We start from the raw sequence: 12,287 nt of genomic DNA, 5'->3' as shown, positions 1-12,287 counted from the left end.
ATTGCCATTTGGCTAAACCTCGCACATCCTTCTCAAAAGTGCCTTGCCTGTATTCTTAGGTAGACTGCAACCACAAAGTGTTGCCTGATATATCTATTCTGGAAAACGAATTTGTCTCTGTCTGTTAAGGGAACTCAGATGGCATTTAACAAATACAAATTATTATTTATTTAATTATTTGGATTATTTTAAGGTTCTCAGCTTCAGTGAACATAGGGAAGACACTCACCCCAGAAGGTAAGCTTAATCTACTGTCCATCTCTGCCTACCTTATCACTTTCTTCACCAAGTATGAGGAGCTCCCCTTTCAAGGTTGGTCACTCCACCTTCCTGTTTGGGTGGGGTGAAGAGAAAAAGGGGATGATAGGTACTGTACTCCTGCATAGTGGTCCTCTAAACCTGGATTAGATTGAAGCTGGTGGTTGTAATATATTACATCAGATGTTAGTGGGGAAGGCAAGTTCCAATAATTCACAAGATAGCATTATGTGCACCCATATTGGCAAGCAACAGCAGGGAAAAGAGTCATGTTTAGAATGATTTTAAAATGATAGCTATGTCAAACTGCTGCTCTGCAGTTCATTACAAAATTCTCCTTTCTAATTTGAATAATCAGTTACACACAAATGTGATGATACAAAATACAATGCAAGAAACGTTATAGCAAATAAGTATCCCTTAGTAAATAGTAATGGAATTCCAGTGCAACAAAATTTACTTATATAGTTAAATATGTTGCTTTACACACTGTGGCCCCATTCAAGCTACATGTAGCCTTCACTTACAGGAAAATCACCTGCGCTGCTCAGTGAGTCCTTGCTCTGTTCTCATACTTTCGTGTGCCTTTCAAAAAAATTTCTGATCAGCTACTTGGAAGGAGATTGCATCCAGTTATCCTGTTCCTTCCCTACCAAACAGCTGATCATTGGGATTGCAGTTATGCTGAAAGGGTTCTGTGGATGTGGCTCTAAAAGCTCCATGTATAGTTCTATGGACAGGAGTGTTCAAAGTTTTAATAAGTGTTATTGGTAGGACATTCTAAAAGAGGTCTTGAACAGATAGCTTGCTAGCTGCTGTGGAGTAACTCAGGCATCCCTTACAAGACCCAGGAAAAGTTAATTAAAATACCTGCCCTAAGATTCTTTTTAAAATAATTTTATTTCAAAAGATTTTTCTTTTTGCTGCTTAGCATACAGCTTCAACTTCTGGTGTTTTTCCTAGTCCATGTTCTGTTTCTGGGAACTTGGTAACATTCCAGGAAGGGGGAGAGTATCTTGGAATGTTTTCAATAACTTAGTAGTAGTTCTCATTAAAATCAGGGTTGGCAACCCCTGTCCTAAAATAATACTTGAATCAAATTATTTTAAAGCACTAACAAGTCGTTGTTTGGAGCATTGCTACATATTTATTATTTAAATGTACCTCATAAACTCTGGTCTAAATTTTAAAAACAAAACTAATTTTGAAAAAGTAGGTCAATTTGAGGCCATTTACTATTGTTAAAATATTTTGCAATGCATACATGGTCATGAGGTAAATTCAATGAAATAGCTGCTTGCTGCCTGCCAAACACCATATTCAACATGAGTGTTCTCATAAACTGGACCCTAATACTCCTGATTAACACTGGCATATGTCTCAGAAGCATATTTCAAATCCTTGGATAAACTGATTGCACTGAACATACAAGAAAAAAGAGCTAAATATGAAACTGATGCCACACATATCCAGCACGACCCAAATCTAATTACTACAAGATTAGTAGACATCATTTAAGAAGTAGTCATAAACACAAAGTATACAAAGTACAACTAAGGAAGCAATCCTATACATTTTCATGTCCAAGGGAATTCTTTGGGTGCACCCTAGATAAACACACATCTGATTGAGCCACATGTCTACTGCTGAATTCACATATGCCACTTGAAACATTTTTTATCCATTCTCCCGCTACCGGGATGCATGTGTGAAAAGGAAAAAACAAAATTCTAAAGTCAGTGTCTGAACTGATTGATAACTACAGAAGAAAGTTAATTTAAAATTACCTTTTAACCATTCTTTGCTTTCCAATACATCTGTGATTATGTTTTATAAACTCTACTGCACATTTAAAAGGTCAAAACAGCTAAAATTTTATTTCAGTCACTTGATTCCTGTAGCAGACATTCTAAATTCTACAAAATCATGGAAGACGATGAAAAACACAATGCCATGCAGGTGTATGTCTTCCTATTTCCATGATACTTTGTAAATTCCACAGTTTCCTTTTTATAAGTTCTTCTGTGAAGTACTATATTTCAACTATTTCTGCAGAAATTTATACTGACAATAAGAGAAATAATATTGACCTTATCAAACATAGAGAATACAGTACATATTAAAGGAAAGTTTTAAATAGGTTATCTGAATATTCCTCATCACAGAATGTAGGGAAGAAGAAAAATAGAATAGAAATATATTTCCATTTTGGCAGGAAAGAAAAGAACATCTAAGAAAATTTCATTAATACTGAAGTTGTAAGAAACCAGTGAGATAAATTCATCTTTATTCCTCTAAAACAGTTTCTGACTAAGCATGATTAAATAAACACTGGCTTCATTAAGAAGTCTGGCATAGCCCAAATGCAAAAGTCGTGGATTATAATCAACTAGCAAGCAGAAGCATAAACCGTAATTTAAAGTTGGCATGCAAACCATGGTTTGTGCTAACTACAGTTTTGATTGATGCCTGAAATGACAACCTGTTGTGAGGACCATTTTTCCTTTTCCATAGGCCACTATTCTCAGAGACAGGAGTACCAAGTAGACAGAAAATGAAACGATACATGGCCCGATAGACCATGGTTTGCCTGGTTGTTTGGAAGGTCAACACATGGTTGGGATGATAACTATTGTAGCACAAATTATGGTTCAGTAGGATGTCTAAATGGTACCAATATATGCAAGCATTCAAAAAGGTCCCAACAATGGGCATTTATGGTGTACTAAAACACATGGCAAAGTAACAAAAAGAACTGAAATAAGAATGTATTCATGGAAAATACATGCTAGAGTTGCTATACGACATACAGTCTTATAGCTGAAACAAAAAATAAATTGAATGTTTAAATACAATGCTATACTTGTAGTTTCAGCACTTAACACATCACAATTCTGAATGCAAGGCAGAATTGGTATGGTGTGCCTCACCTGGACCTGTCTCAAACACAGCCTCTGAACTGCTAACACCAGAAAGAGCAACCCGGACTTTATATGATGTTCCTGGTGTTAATCCCTTTAACACAAAGAAGCTCCGGGAACCATTTACATTTTCTTTTTTCAATTCTTCTTTGCCTACAAAATTTTTAGGAACACAACACATTGCGCATTTAAATTCACTGTCTCAAACTCATTTAACATAAGCTAAATCTTGCTTGTCCTTCTCAAAAATATTTTGCTTGTATTTCCTAATATGAAACCTCTAGGTAAACTGTAATATCCAAGTGTTCTCTCTGTTTATTGTGATAAACTTTTTTGCATCAAGATAACTAAGAAGAGATTTAACAGAAAGAAGTTGTATAGACTTCATCAGATTGGATTATAATCTTTATTTCATTTGATAACCAGGTTTTCAAATTCTAAAGGTGGAGAAAAAATAAATACTGTGCTGGGGTTTTCTTTTGATTTTTCTAAATGCTTACACTCCCAATTAAAAGAAATTTCTACTATATGTTAAACCATAAGGTAAGAAACTCCTAAATTATAAAAAAAATTAATTGAAATGTAACAGAAGCTCACACTTCAAACCAGAACAGATTGTCTAGCAGAACTGAATGTACTGTTACATAAATTAGCTCAATACTCATTTGCCCCAACCAAATAGGTGTCCTCATACACTGCAGGATGATATATTTTCTGTGCAGAAAAGGTTCTCCTCTAATAGCTGGGGCCATGTGTGTTTTTCAAAAATTCTCCAGAACAGCTGTTTGGGAGAGAGATGGTGAGATACATGTAATGACTTTTACTTCCTCTTACCTACTGAACAAACTAACTGGCAGAGTTTGAAAGACCTTGGTACATGTGATTCTGTTGGCTCCCTATGTACAGTGCTATGAGCTTGAAGCTTTAATGTGTGCTGTCACAGCAAGTCCACCAGACAATACAAGCAAACAAAGCTCTATGGTGTTTGTTTCTTTTTTAGTATTCAGCAATTAATAATTTGTAATATAATTACAGGGATTGTTATTTAAATGTAATTCATTGGAAAGTAGTTTTTAAAAGCAAAACTAGTTTTTAAAAAGCTAGGTCAATATCAGACCATTTTGTTGTATTAAAATGTTTTAAAATGCATTAATAGTATTGAAAAGAATTCAATGAAATGTCTTCTTACTGCCTGCCACACCATATTCAACATAAATGTTCTCATGATCTGGACCCTCATACTCCCAACTGATATTGGCATAGGTCTCAGCAGCTGCTGCAGTAACATTTCTGATCCTTGGATTAACTGGTGGCACTGAATACACAAGAAAAAAAGAGAGCAAAATATGAAATTGTGTCTTCATGCTTTAAAAAAATCCAATTTTATCTATTCTAGTAATCTGAATCTTACAAAATGCAATAATATTATTCTTGTTCTCATCATGGGAAATTAGCGACCACAGGATTAGTAGACATTTCAATAGAAGTAAGTGAGCAAGTATATTACCACAAATCCTATGAAGTCCTCACAGTGAGACTTATGTACAGGTAAACAGGCATAGGGTCAGGCTGTGCATTTATGAAATTTACTGCTCGTTTAAAAAGGCAAAGCCCTGAAATTTTCTAGCTTATGGAAAACAACAAACATCATGGCAAGCACATGACTTCCTGTTTTTATGCTATTTTGCAAATTCCACAATTTCCTTTTTGTAGAAGATTGCTTTTCAGGTCTTTTCATGGTGCTTTACATTGATAAAATAAAGAGAAATACCCTTATAAAATGTTGGATGGGCAGGATGCATTATACGGGAGGTTTCAAACGGGTTCTCTGAATATCCTTCATCAGAGAAAGCAGGAAAGAAGAAAAATAAAGAGTAAAAATATTTTGCACAGCAATAATGTTTCAAATCACTCAATGTCATCTTACCTGTAAAGTAAAACAATACATGCATAAACATATAGTCATGCTGGTTCTTAAAAAACAACAACCCATTTTACTAGATACAAAAGGTGAATGAGTTACCAAATGAAAAGAGAATTGAGTTTCTAATGTACCATTCAAGCTACCTTGAAATGACAATAATCAATCTTTCTCTACCCTGTCCAAAGAATAAGAACTTTTAATACTGGAAGGGAGTTTCCAAGTACACCTGATGTTCAACCCCTATTCTTTTTAGTGGTATTCCTCGGGAGTTGTCAAAGATACTCTAGTGGAGCAAACTTGTAAGCACTGTATTGCAGAACGCATTATTCTGAGAGCATGCTCTCAGAGACCAAAGAGTCTTCATGCACAGCCTGACTTGGACAATAAAATAACATATTCTCTCCTAGTTCTGGCAACAATGCAGAATAATCTGTCAAGGGAAGAGATACACAGCAAATTACACTGCAGGTTGATTTGTCCCAGCCCCCAACTTACATCAAATGAAGTGTGAGACTTCATTGGTTGCAGAGAAGGCAGAGCAGCGAATCACAAGAAGGTAGCTGGCCTTTTGCCCTGCTGCTCCCTCTCATTTCAGCTAGGCTAACCCTCTTCTGTGACTGGATTAGGGCAGGCTGTTTTGGATAGGTAGGGTTAAACAGCAAGCACCCTGAGACATCAGCATGATGGAGGGCCTGTCTGGTGCCTTGCAGCTGGATGCACTGCAAAGGAGCACCCTTGGTGCTGAGTGGCAATTTTTGAACCTGGTAGTAGCCTTGTAGCACATATGGGGAGAAGGATGAAACTGGGTACCGCTCTGCATATACAGCTGTGCATGTGTTGATAACGCTGGTCAAATTTGGCTCCATTTACATAAGCTGAATACAGTTAAATAAATAAACTAGTTGAACACATGGTTGGTATATCGTGTTTCATTTAGGGGGTGCCAGGGCAAACTCTGAGGTCTTAAAACACTAGGACCTAGGAAGCACATCAGTATATATTAAATTATTGCTATAAGAGGAGGGCACAACCTTTTGAGCTTGCCTCATTAACACTTTGCATAATACCAGCTTTGATGTATGTGGGGACTCAGAAAAATAAGCCTTGCATGATTCAAATAAGTGATGTACAGATTAGAAATGAAAAACTTGCTAAAGTTTATGGCTGTCTAACAATCAAGGGATCTTCTGCAGGATCATTCTTCTTTGCACATATTTCATCTTCCTACACTTAAACTAATTAGTAGTCCTACACATGCAAGGCATTCTGTGCACACTGCAGAACACGGAATTAGACCACATCTAATTTTTATTAGGCTACTAAAGTAGAGTTGCCAGGTCCCTCCTGTCAACCAGCAGGAGCTTTGTAGAGGCAAGGTTGGGGGCGGTGATCTGTGCACCCGGCACTTCTGGATTGACATGGAGGCACCGGCATTGTATCAGGGACACTCTAGTCCTCTCCACATTGACCCAAAAGTGACACCATCATGCTGGACGCGCAAATTGGTCCCCTCTTCTGCTGGCCTTCTTCCACCTGCCAACCAGCTGAGGGTTGGCGGGAAGCCACAGAAATTGGCAGGCGACTGCCCACCAGTACTGGGAAATTGGGAACCCTATGCTGAAGAGACTGTGTAATATTTACTGATTGAAAATTTATAAATATTTTGAGATATGGCAGCACCATGAGGCTGCATTAAACAGTGGATTTTGTCAGAGACAGACAGATCATCAGTTCTGGACTGTAAGGAACAAGCCACCGAGGAATTCTCCTGCACAAATTTGCTGCAATGAACTTTAGCACCTGCTTTCTTTTTCAACAATTTTCTAATAGGTATGGTTGATTGGATATATATTTGAAAAGAGTGCCAGCCTCTCATGCAATAAATGTCATTGTTAAGTGAATGGAACTCCTCTGCCCTGCCCTGCCTAGCTGACCTGACCCAAAATCAGGGTGACCTATTGATTAATATCTATCACCTAACCATAGACACCAAATAAGCAGTATTTCTCCAAATGTCACAAAAGGAAAAGGGAAGGAAAATAAGGTGCATACTATAAAACAAAAAGGGATAATATTGTATGAATTCTGCCAATAACAATATGAACAACTGAGCAAATAAGCAAAATGCAAATTAATAAAAAATGCAAATAAATAAATAAAATAAACAATAAATAATAATAAATAAAACAATATATAAAATGCAAATTAATAAATAAGCAAAATGCAAATTAGCATACTGACATTATTTCCACCACACTTAACTGTCTTTTATAATTGTCAACCTTTTCTAAAATTTATGAAGAATTTTCTTATTTATATGGTATATCCTTTTTTGTATTATATACACAAAGATTATTTGCCCTAACCTGGATGGCCCAGGCTAGCCTTGTCAGATCTTGTCAGATCTCAGAAACTAAGCAGGGTTGGTCCTGGCTAGTATTTGGATGGGAGACCAATTAAGGAATACCAGGGTTGCTATGTAGCGGAAGGCAATGGCAGGCCATCTCCGTTAGCCTCTTCCCTTGAAAACCCTACTGAGTAGCTAAGTCGGCTGTTACTTGATGGCACTTTACACACACACATACAAACAGGCATAAAGGTTATTTACTCCTTCCATCTTTTACTCATTTAACTGTTCAATTACCCCTGCCAGGAAACTGCACATTTGGGAGAAATACAGTAAAGCTTTAGATTACAGAAGGAAATGTTGACAAATAGAACAAAAGATTCAGAACAAAAAACCAGGGAGTAAGATCTAGTGAATAAAGTATCCAAGCCACTATAACTAGTTAGTTTCAACTAACTTGCTTTGAATGTTAATTTTAGATAAATCGGGACCCATTCTTCAGTGGTATCAAGATTCCTGCTGTATGGGTAGTTAAACTTGGGGGGGGGGGGAACTTACAGTTTCTAAAAAGTAGCAGTTTACAAGTTATAATGCATAATTAATTGTATCAGTGAACTTATTTTTGCAATGGTTTTCACTGTGTGAAGTTATATGCGCAGAAAGTGCAGGCTTTGACATCGTTATTTACTATGGAAAATTTAGATTTTGGGTTTCTTCAGTCAGAGTAATCCAACGTACTAAGTATTTTTCTGTACAGTTTTCTAGTTAAGTATATATGATAACCATTATCAAAGGAGAAGAAAAATGAGAAATTCCAAAAAAAGATGATGGGGACCATGACTTGCTAATAATATTTCAGTTTCAGTTAATGAATCCACAGAGCTTCTCATTAGATAAGTGAAACAACTATCAGCAGATAAATAGGCAAAAGACAAAAAATATTTTATCTAACAGTGATCTGTTTTAGTAAAGAATATTTCTCTTTGCACAGAGCAGAACAATACTGGAGCAACAGAATGGTACCAAACTCATAAGATTCCCAGAACTGTCCACAAATGGAACTGCATATCTAAATGGCTCAGTTCTGGGCCTGGTACTTTTCAATATTATCATAAATAATCTGAATGAGGGGGTAGAAAGACAAATAATTAAATTTGCATATGGATTTTTTTTTAACAGTAAGAATAGTTCAGCAGTGGAATCAGCTGCCTAGGGAGGTGGTTAGTAGGGCTGTTGATTCAGTTCGTCCTAAACCGAAAAACAGCCGAATTTCCCCTGATTCGGCGGTTTTTAGTTCGGATAGAACCGAACTCAAAAAAGGCAGGAAAACGGGGAGCCGAATTCAGCGAGTTCGGGGTGTTCGGTGAATAAATTCAGCAAATTCGGGGTTCGGCACAGCAGCATAACCGTCAGTTAGTAAGCAGCATTCTCCCGCGGCCAATCGGTGGCCAAGCTGGGTCTTCTTCTGGCCAATCAGTCGCGATTGAGTGCATGAGCCCAGCTGCTGCACGGCCCGGGGAGAGAAAGAGAGAGTATCTGTTTGTGTGTGAGAGAGATCCCTCTTGGGGGTGTGTGTGCGTGTGCACATTTGAGCCATTCCGTGGCTGCAGGGAATGCATTTTTGGGGTAGAGCCCCCAAACGTTCAGCAGAGCTTCAGAGGACCCTTCTTTCAAGAACCCCCAAGTTTTGTAAAGATTGGATCAGCGGTGGCCGAAATATGGGCCCCGGAAGGGGTCCCCCCTTAACATGCATTTTAATTCCATTTACAGCACACATTCGCACCATTCCGTGGCTGCAAGGGGCACATTTTTGGGGGTAGAGCTCCCAAACTTTCAGCATAGCTTCAGAGGACCCTTCTTGCAAGAACCCCCAAGTTTTGTAAAGATTGGATTGGGGGCGAAATATGGGGCCAGGAAGGGGTCCCCCCACCCTTAATGTGCATCTCTGACAATGGGGGTTTGCAATTAGCAGAGCTTGCCTCCCACGCTCAAAGCTCCCAGCCCCGACAAACAGCTGAGCTGCGGGGAGCAAGGGCGGGGCAGGTGCAAAGAAGATGGAACAGAAGACATCCACAGTAAGACCCATTTTGGGGCTTTTCTCTATAATTTTTCTCCTGTGTGTGTGTGGGGAAGGGGGAAAGCAGAGTCTGTGTGTGTGTGGGGAGGGAGCAGTTTCTGTGGGTGGGGGAGAAGCCAAAGGGGGCTTTCACCCATTCTGCCTGGGGGTGTGTGCCCCCTCGAGTCTCTCTCTCCCTGGTTTGAGGGGGGGCTTCAGTTGTGTGTCCTCAGGTTTTCCCTCATTCATAAGATTGGTTAGGTCTATTTTGATGCTTGCTCAAAACTGGTTTTCAAATTGTGACTTAAAGAATGATTTTCCTGGTCCCGAGTCTGATGCAAAAGGGGAAATTCCACCCCCTCCTGCTCCTTATGCATAGCTAGCGTGCCTCTGTCCCTTTCCATGGTTTGCAAACTCCCAGGTGTCACGTGTTGCTTTGCATGGTTGTAAACGTGTTGCTTTGGATGGTTTGCATGGTTGCAAACATGTTGCTTTGCATGGTTTGCAAATTTCTTCGCACCTGCCCCGCCTTTGCTCCCCCCAGTTCAGCTGTTTGTTGGGGCTGGGAGCTTCCGGAGTGGGTGGCAAGCTCTGCTAATTGCAAACCCCCATTGTCAGAGATGCACATTAAGGAGGGGGGACCCCTTTCGGGGCCCATATCTCAGCCCCCCTTGACGCAATCTTCACAAAACTTGGGAATTCTTGCAAGAAGGGTCCCCTCAAGCTACGCTGAAAGTTTGGGACCTCTACTCCCAAAAATGCCCCCCCCCGGAGCCACGGAAAGGCGCGTTTGTGTTTTTAATGGCTTTATTAGGCCGAATTTTTCCCCGAACTCGGGATCTCATGCCAAATTGCACAGACCCAAAGCGGGGGAGTTAGGACTTCGGCATTTCCCAAATAAAAACGGGCTGAATTTTGCCAAATCCGAATTTTACTTAATTTTTTTTTCAACAGTCCTAGTGGTGAGCTCCCCTTCACTGGCAGTCTTAAAGCAGAGGATGGATGAACACTTATCAGGGGTGCTTTAGGCTAATCCTTCATTGAGCAAGGAGTTGGACTAGATGGCCTGTACAGCCCCTTCTACCTCTTTGGTTCTATGAAATGGTTTGGGTCATTATTACATCAGTATTATTGAATCAGTAAGTATATATGTCCTTTTTGTAGAGTTTGTAAGGAAAGACATTGTTGTACATGTAATATGAACAATATCCTCAATGGAAAATGTTGGAAAAATCACACACCCTCCCAGATTCTGCAACAATTATTCTGATAAGAAACATATTTGAGTTTATATTTCACAGAAAGACTATTTGAATGAAGCAGCTCATTACAATTAGAAATTAGGATCCAATCTAAATTCTGAAGTTCATTGTAATGTTTTGAACTACAGTACTTTTATATAATCATTTGAATGATCTCTTGCAATATTTTTTCTCAGGTTTTAACTTTGTAATGCAAATTTCCAACTAATCTGAGAATTTCTATTATAATGGACAGCACATTTGGCAGCCATTGTAACATTCTGAACACATGAACACATGAAGCTGTCCATAAAAGTCAATATTGTCTACTCAGACTGGCAGCAGCTCTCCAGGGTCTCAGGCAGAGGTTTTTCACATCACCTATCTGCCTAGTCCCTTTAACTGGAGATGCCAGGGATTGAACCTGGGACCTTCTGCATGCTGAGCAGAAGCTCAAACATATCCAATGAAACAACAGATAAAGGGAGCCAAGATACTTGTGCAAGTATCAAATCTATTTCCTTGGCTTCCCTTATTTGCTAGTACTTCATTTCCATCATCCTGCGCACGCTCTGATTTACAGGACACTCACACATAAAGAGCTCAAGAGGCGGGTGGCACTGCTATGAACCAAGTGCGAGGGCTGCCTCTTCCTCGTTCATTCCTAACATTGGTAGCAGTCTCATTGTCAGGGACCCTGAAAGAGGAGGAGGCAGGGCAAGTGGCTGGCCAAAGGACTGTTGCCAAAGGACAGGTTGAACCTCATGGTGGGAGGGACTCAGTACAGCCGGATTCATTGATAATCACGTCACTGGGTAATATACAAACTGAAAGAAAATACACTGACTTTTTAAAAAATCCATAAGGTTTACGATGCTAAAGAAATGAACGAGTGACTCATAACTTTTCAATTAATGTTTCAGTAAACTATTCTTTCTGTAATTATTCCTTCTCCTTAGCCACTGTATTTTTAAAATTAAGAAACAAAAAATTCAGAAATGAAGAAAACCCACACTTATCAATGCTAAGGTTTATTTTACCTTTACTCACACCTATATTGTGTGGAAGAATAGCACTGTTAATGGAGGAAAATAAAAAGGGGACTAAGTATTACAACAAAAGGAATATTTATATCAATATATAGCATAAATCTACATGTTAATATTAAAACACAAAAACACGCAGTTAAAAAGTATTAGAACTAGGGAATAAGACAGGAGTCCACTCACAGTCAACAGAGATTGTAAAATCCTATGTTAATAATCATGCATTTGGTTTATTTATACTTGTTAATATTCAGTTTCAAAAATTAACATTCTTGAATAAATAACTGAATCTTACAGTAAATTCACAGCCTAGCAACCTGTAAATCAACAGGTATTACACACATACATTCAAAATAACTTTCAATAAAAAGTGCTTTAATATTGATGATGTGCAGATGTTTGCAAGAACATTTGGCTTTACTAATTTCAGTCTAATAATCTTTACAGTGACTATAGGTTGGTTTCAAATGGCCTGAATGGAAAGTTTGCAGTCT

At 38.7% G+C, this 12,287-nt stretch overlaps 1 protein-coding gene across 27 annotated transcripts in view; it reads right to left on the bottom strand.

The window, feature by feature from the left end:
• The window catches only part of NRCAM (neuronal cell adhesion molecule), an 84,667-nt gene that overhangs the window by 23,057 nt on the left and 49,323 nt on the right, over window positions 1-12,287 (bottom strand). For 13 of the 27 annotated variants that reach the window (XR_008933252.1, XR_008933253.1, XM_056847713.1 and 10 more), the window contains 3 exons: window positions 4,951-5,016; window positions 4,369-4,494; window positions 3,189-3,332 (listed from right to left, as the gene is read on the bottom strand). The exons of 7 other annotated variants lie outside the window; for them this stretch is intronic. Coding sequence is in view for 18 of the 20 variants with exons in the window: in XM_056847713.1 (XP_056703691.1) it covers window positions 3,189-3,332; window positions 4,369-4,494; window positions 4,951-5,016 (336 nt within the window). In the remaining 2 variants the exon portion in view is untranslated. The remainder of the gene's footprint in view (window positions 1-3,188; window positions 3,333-4,368; window positions 4,495-4,950; window positions 5,017-12,287) is intronic. 7 more of the 27 variants (XM_056847718.1, XM_056847723.1, XM_056847722.1 and 4 more) reach the window with 2 other exon arrangements.

The sequence above is a fragment of the Euleptes europaea genome, chromosome 3, assembly GCF_029931775.1.
Source record: "Euleptes europaea isolate rEulEur1 chromosome 3, rEulEur1.hap1, whole genome shotgun sequence".
In the NCBI taxonomy this organism is placed as follows: domain Eukaryota; kingdom Metazoa; phylum Chordata; class Lepidosauria; order Squamata; family Sphaerodactylidae; genus Euleptes; species Euleptes europaea.
Note: the sequence above shows the minus strand (reverse complement) of the source record. Positions and strands in the feature narration are given on the sequence as shown.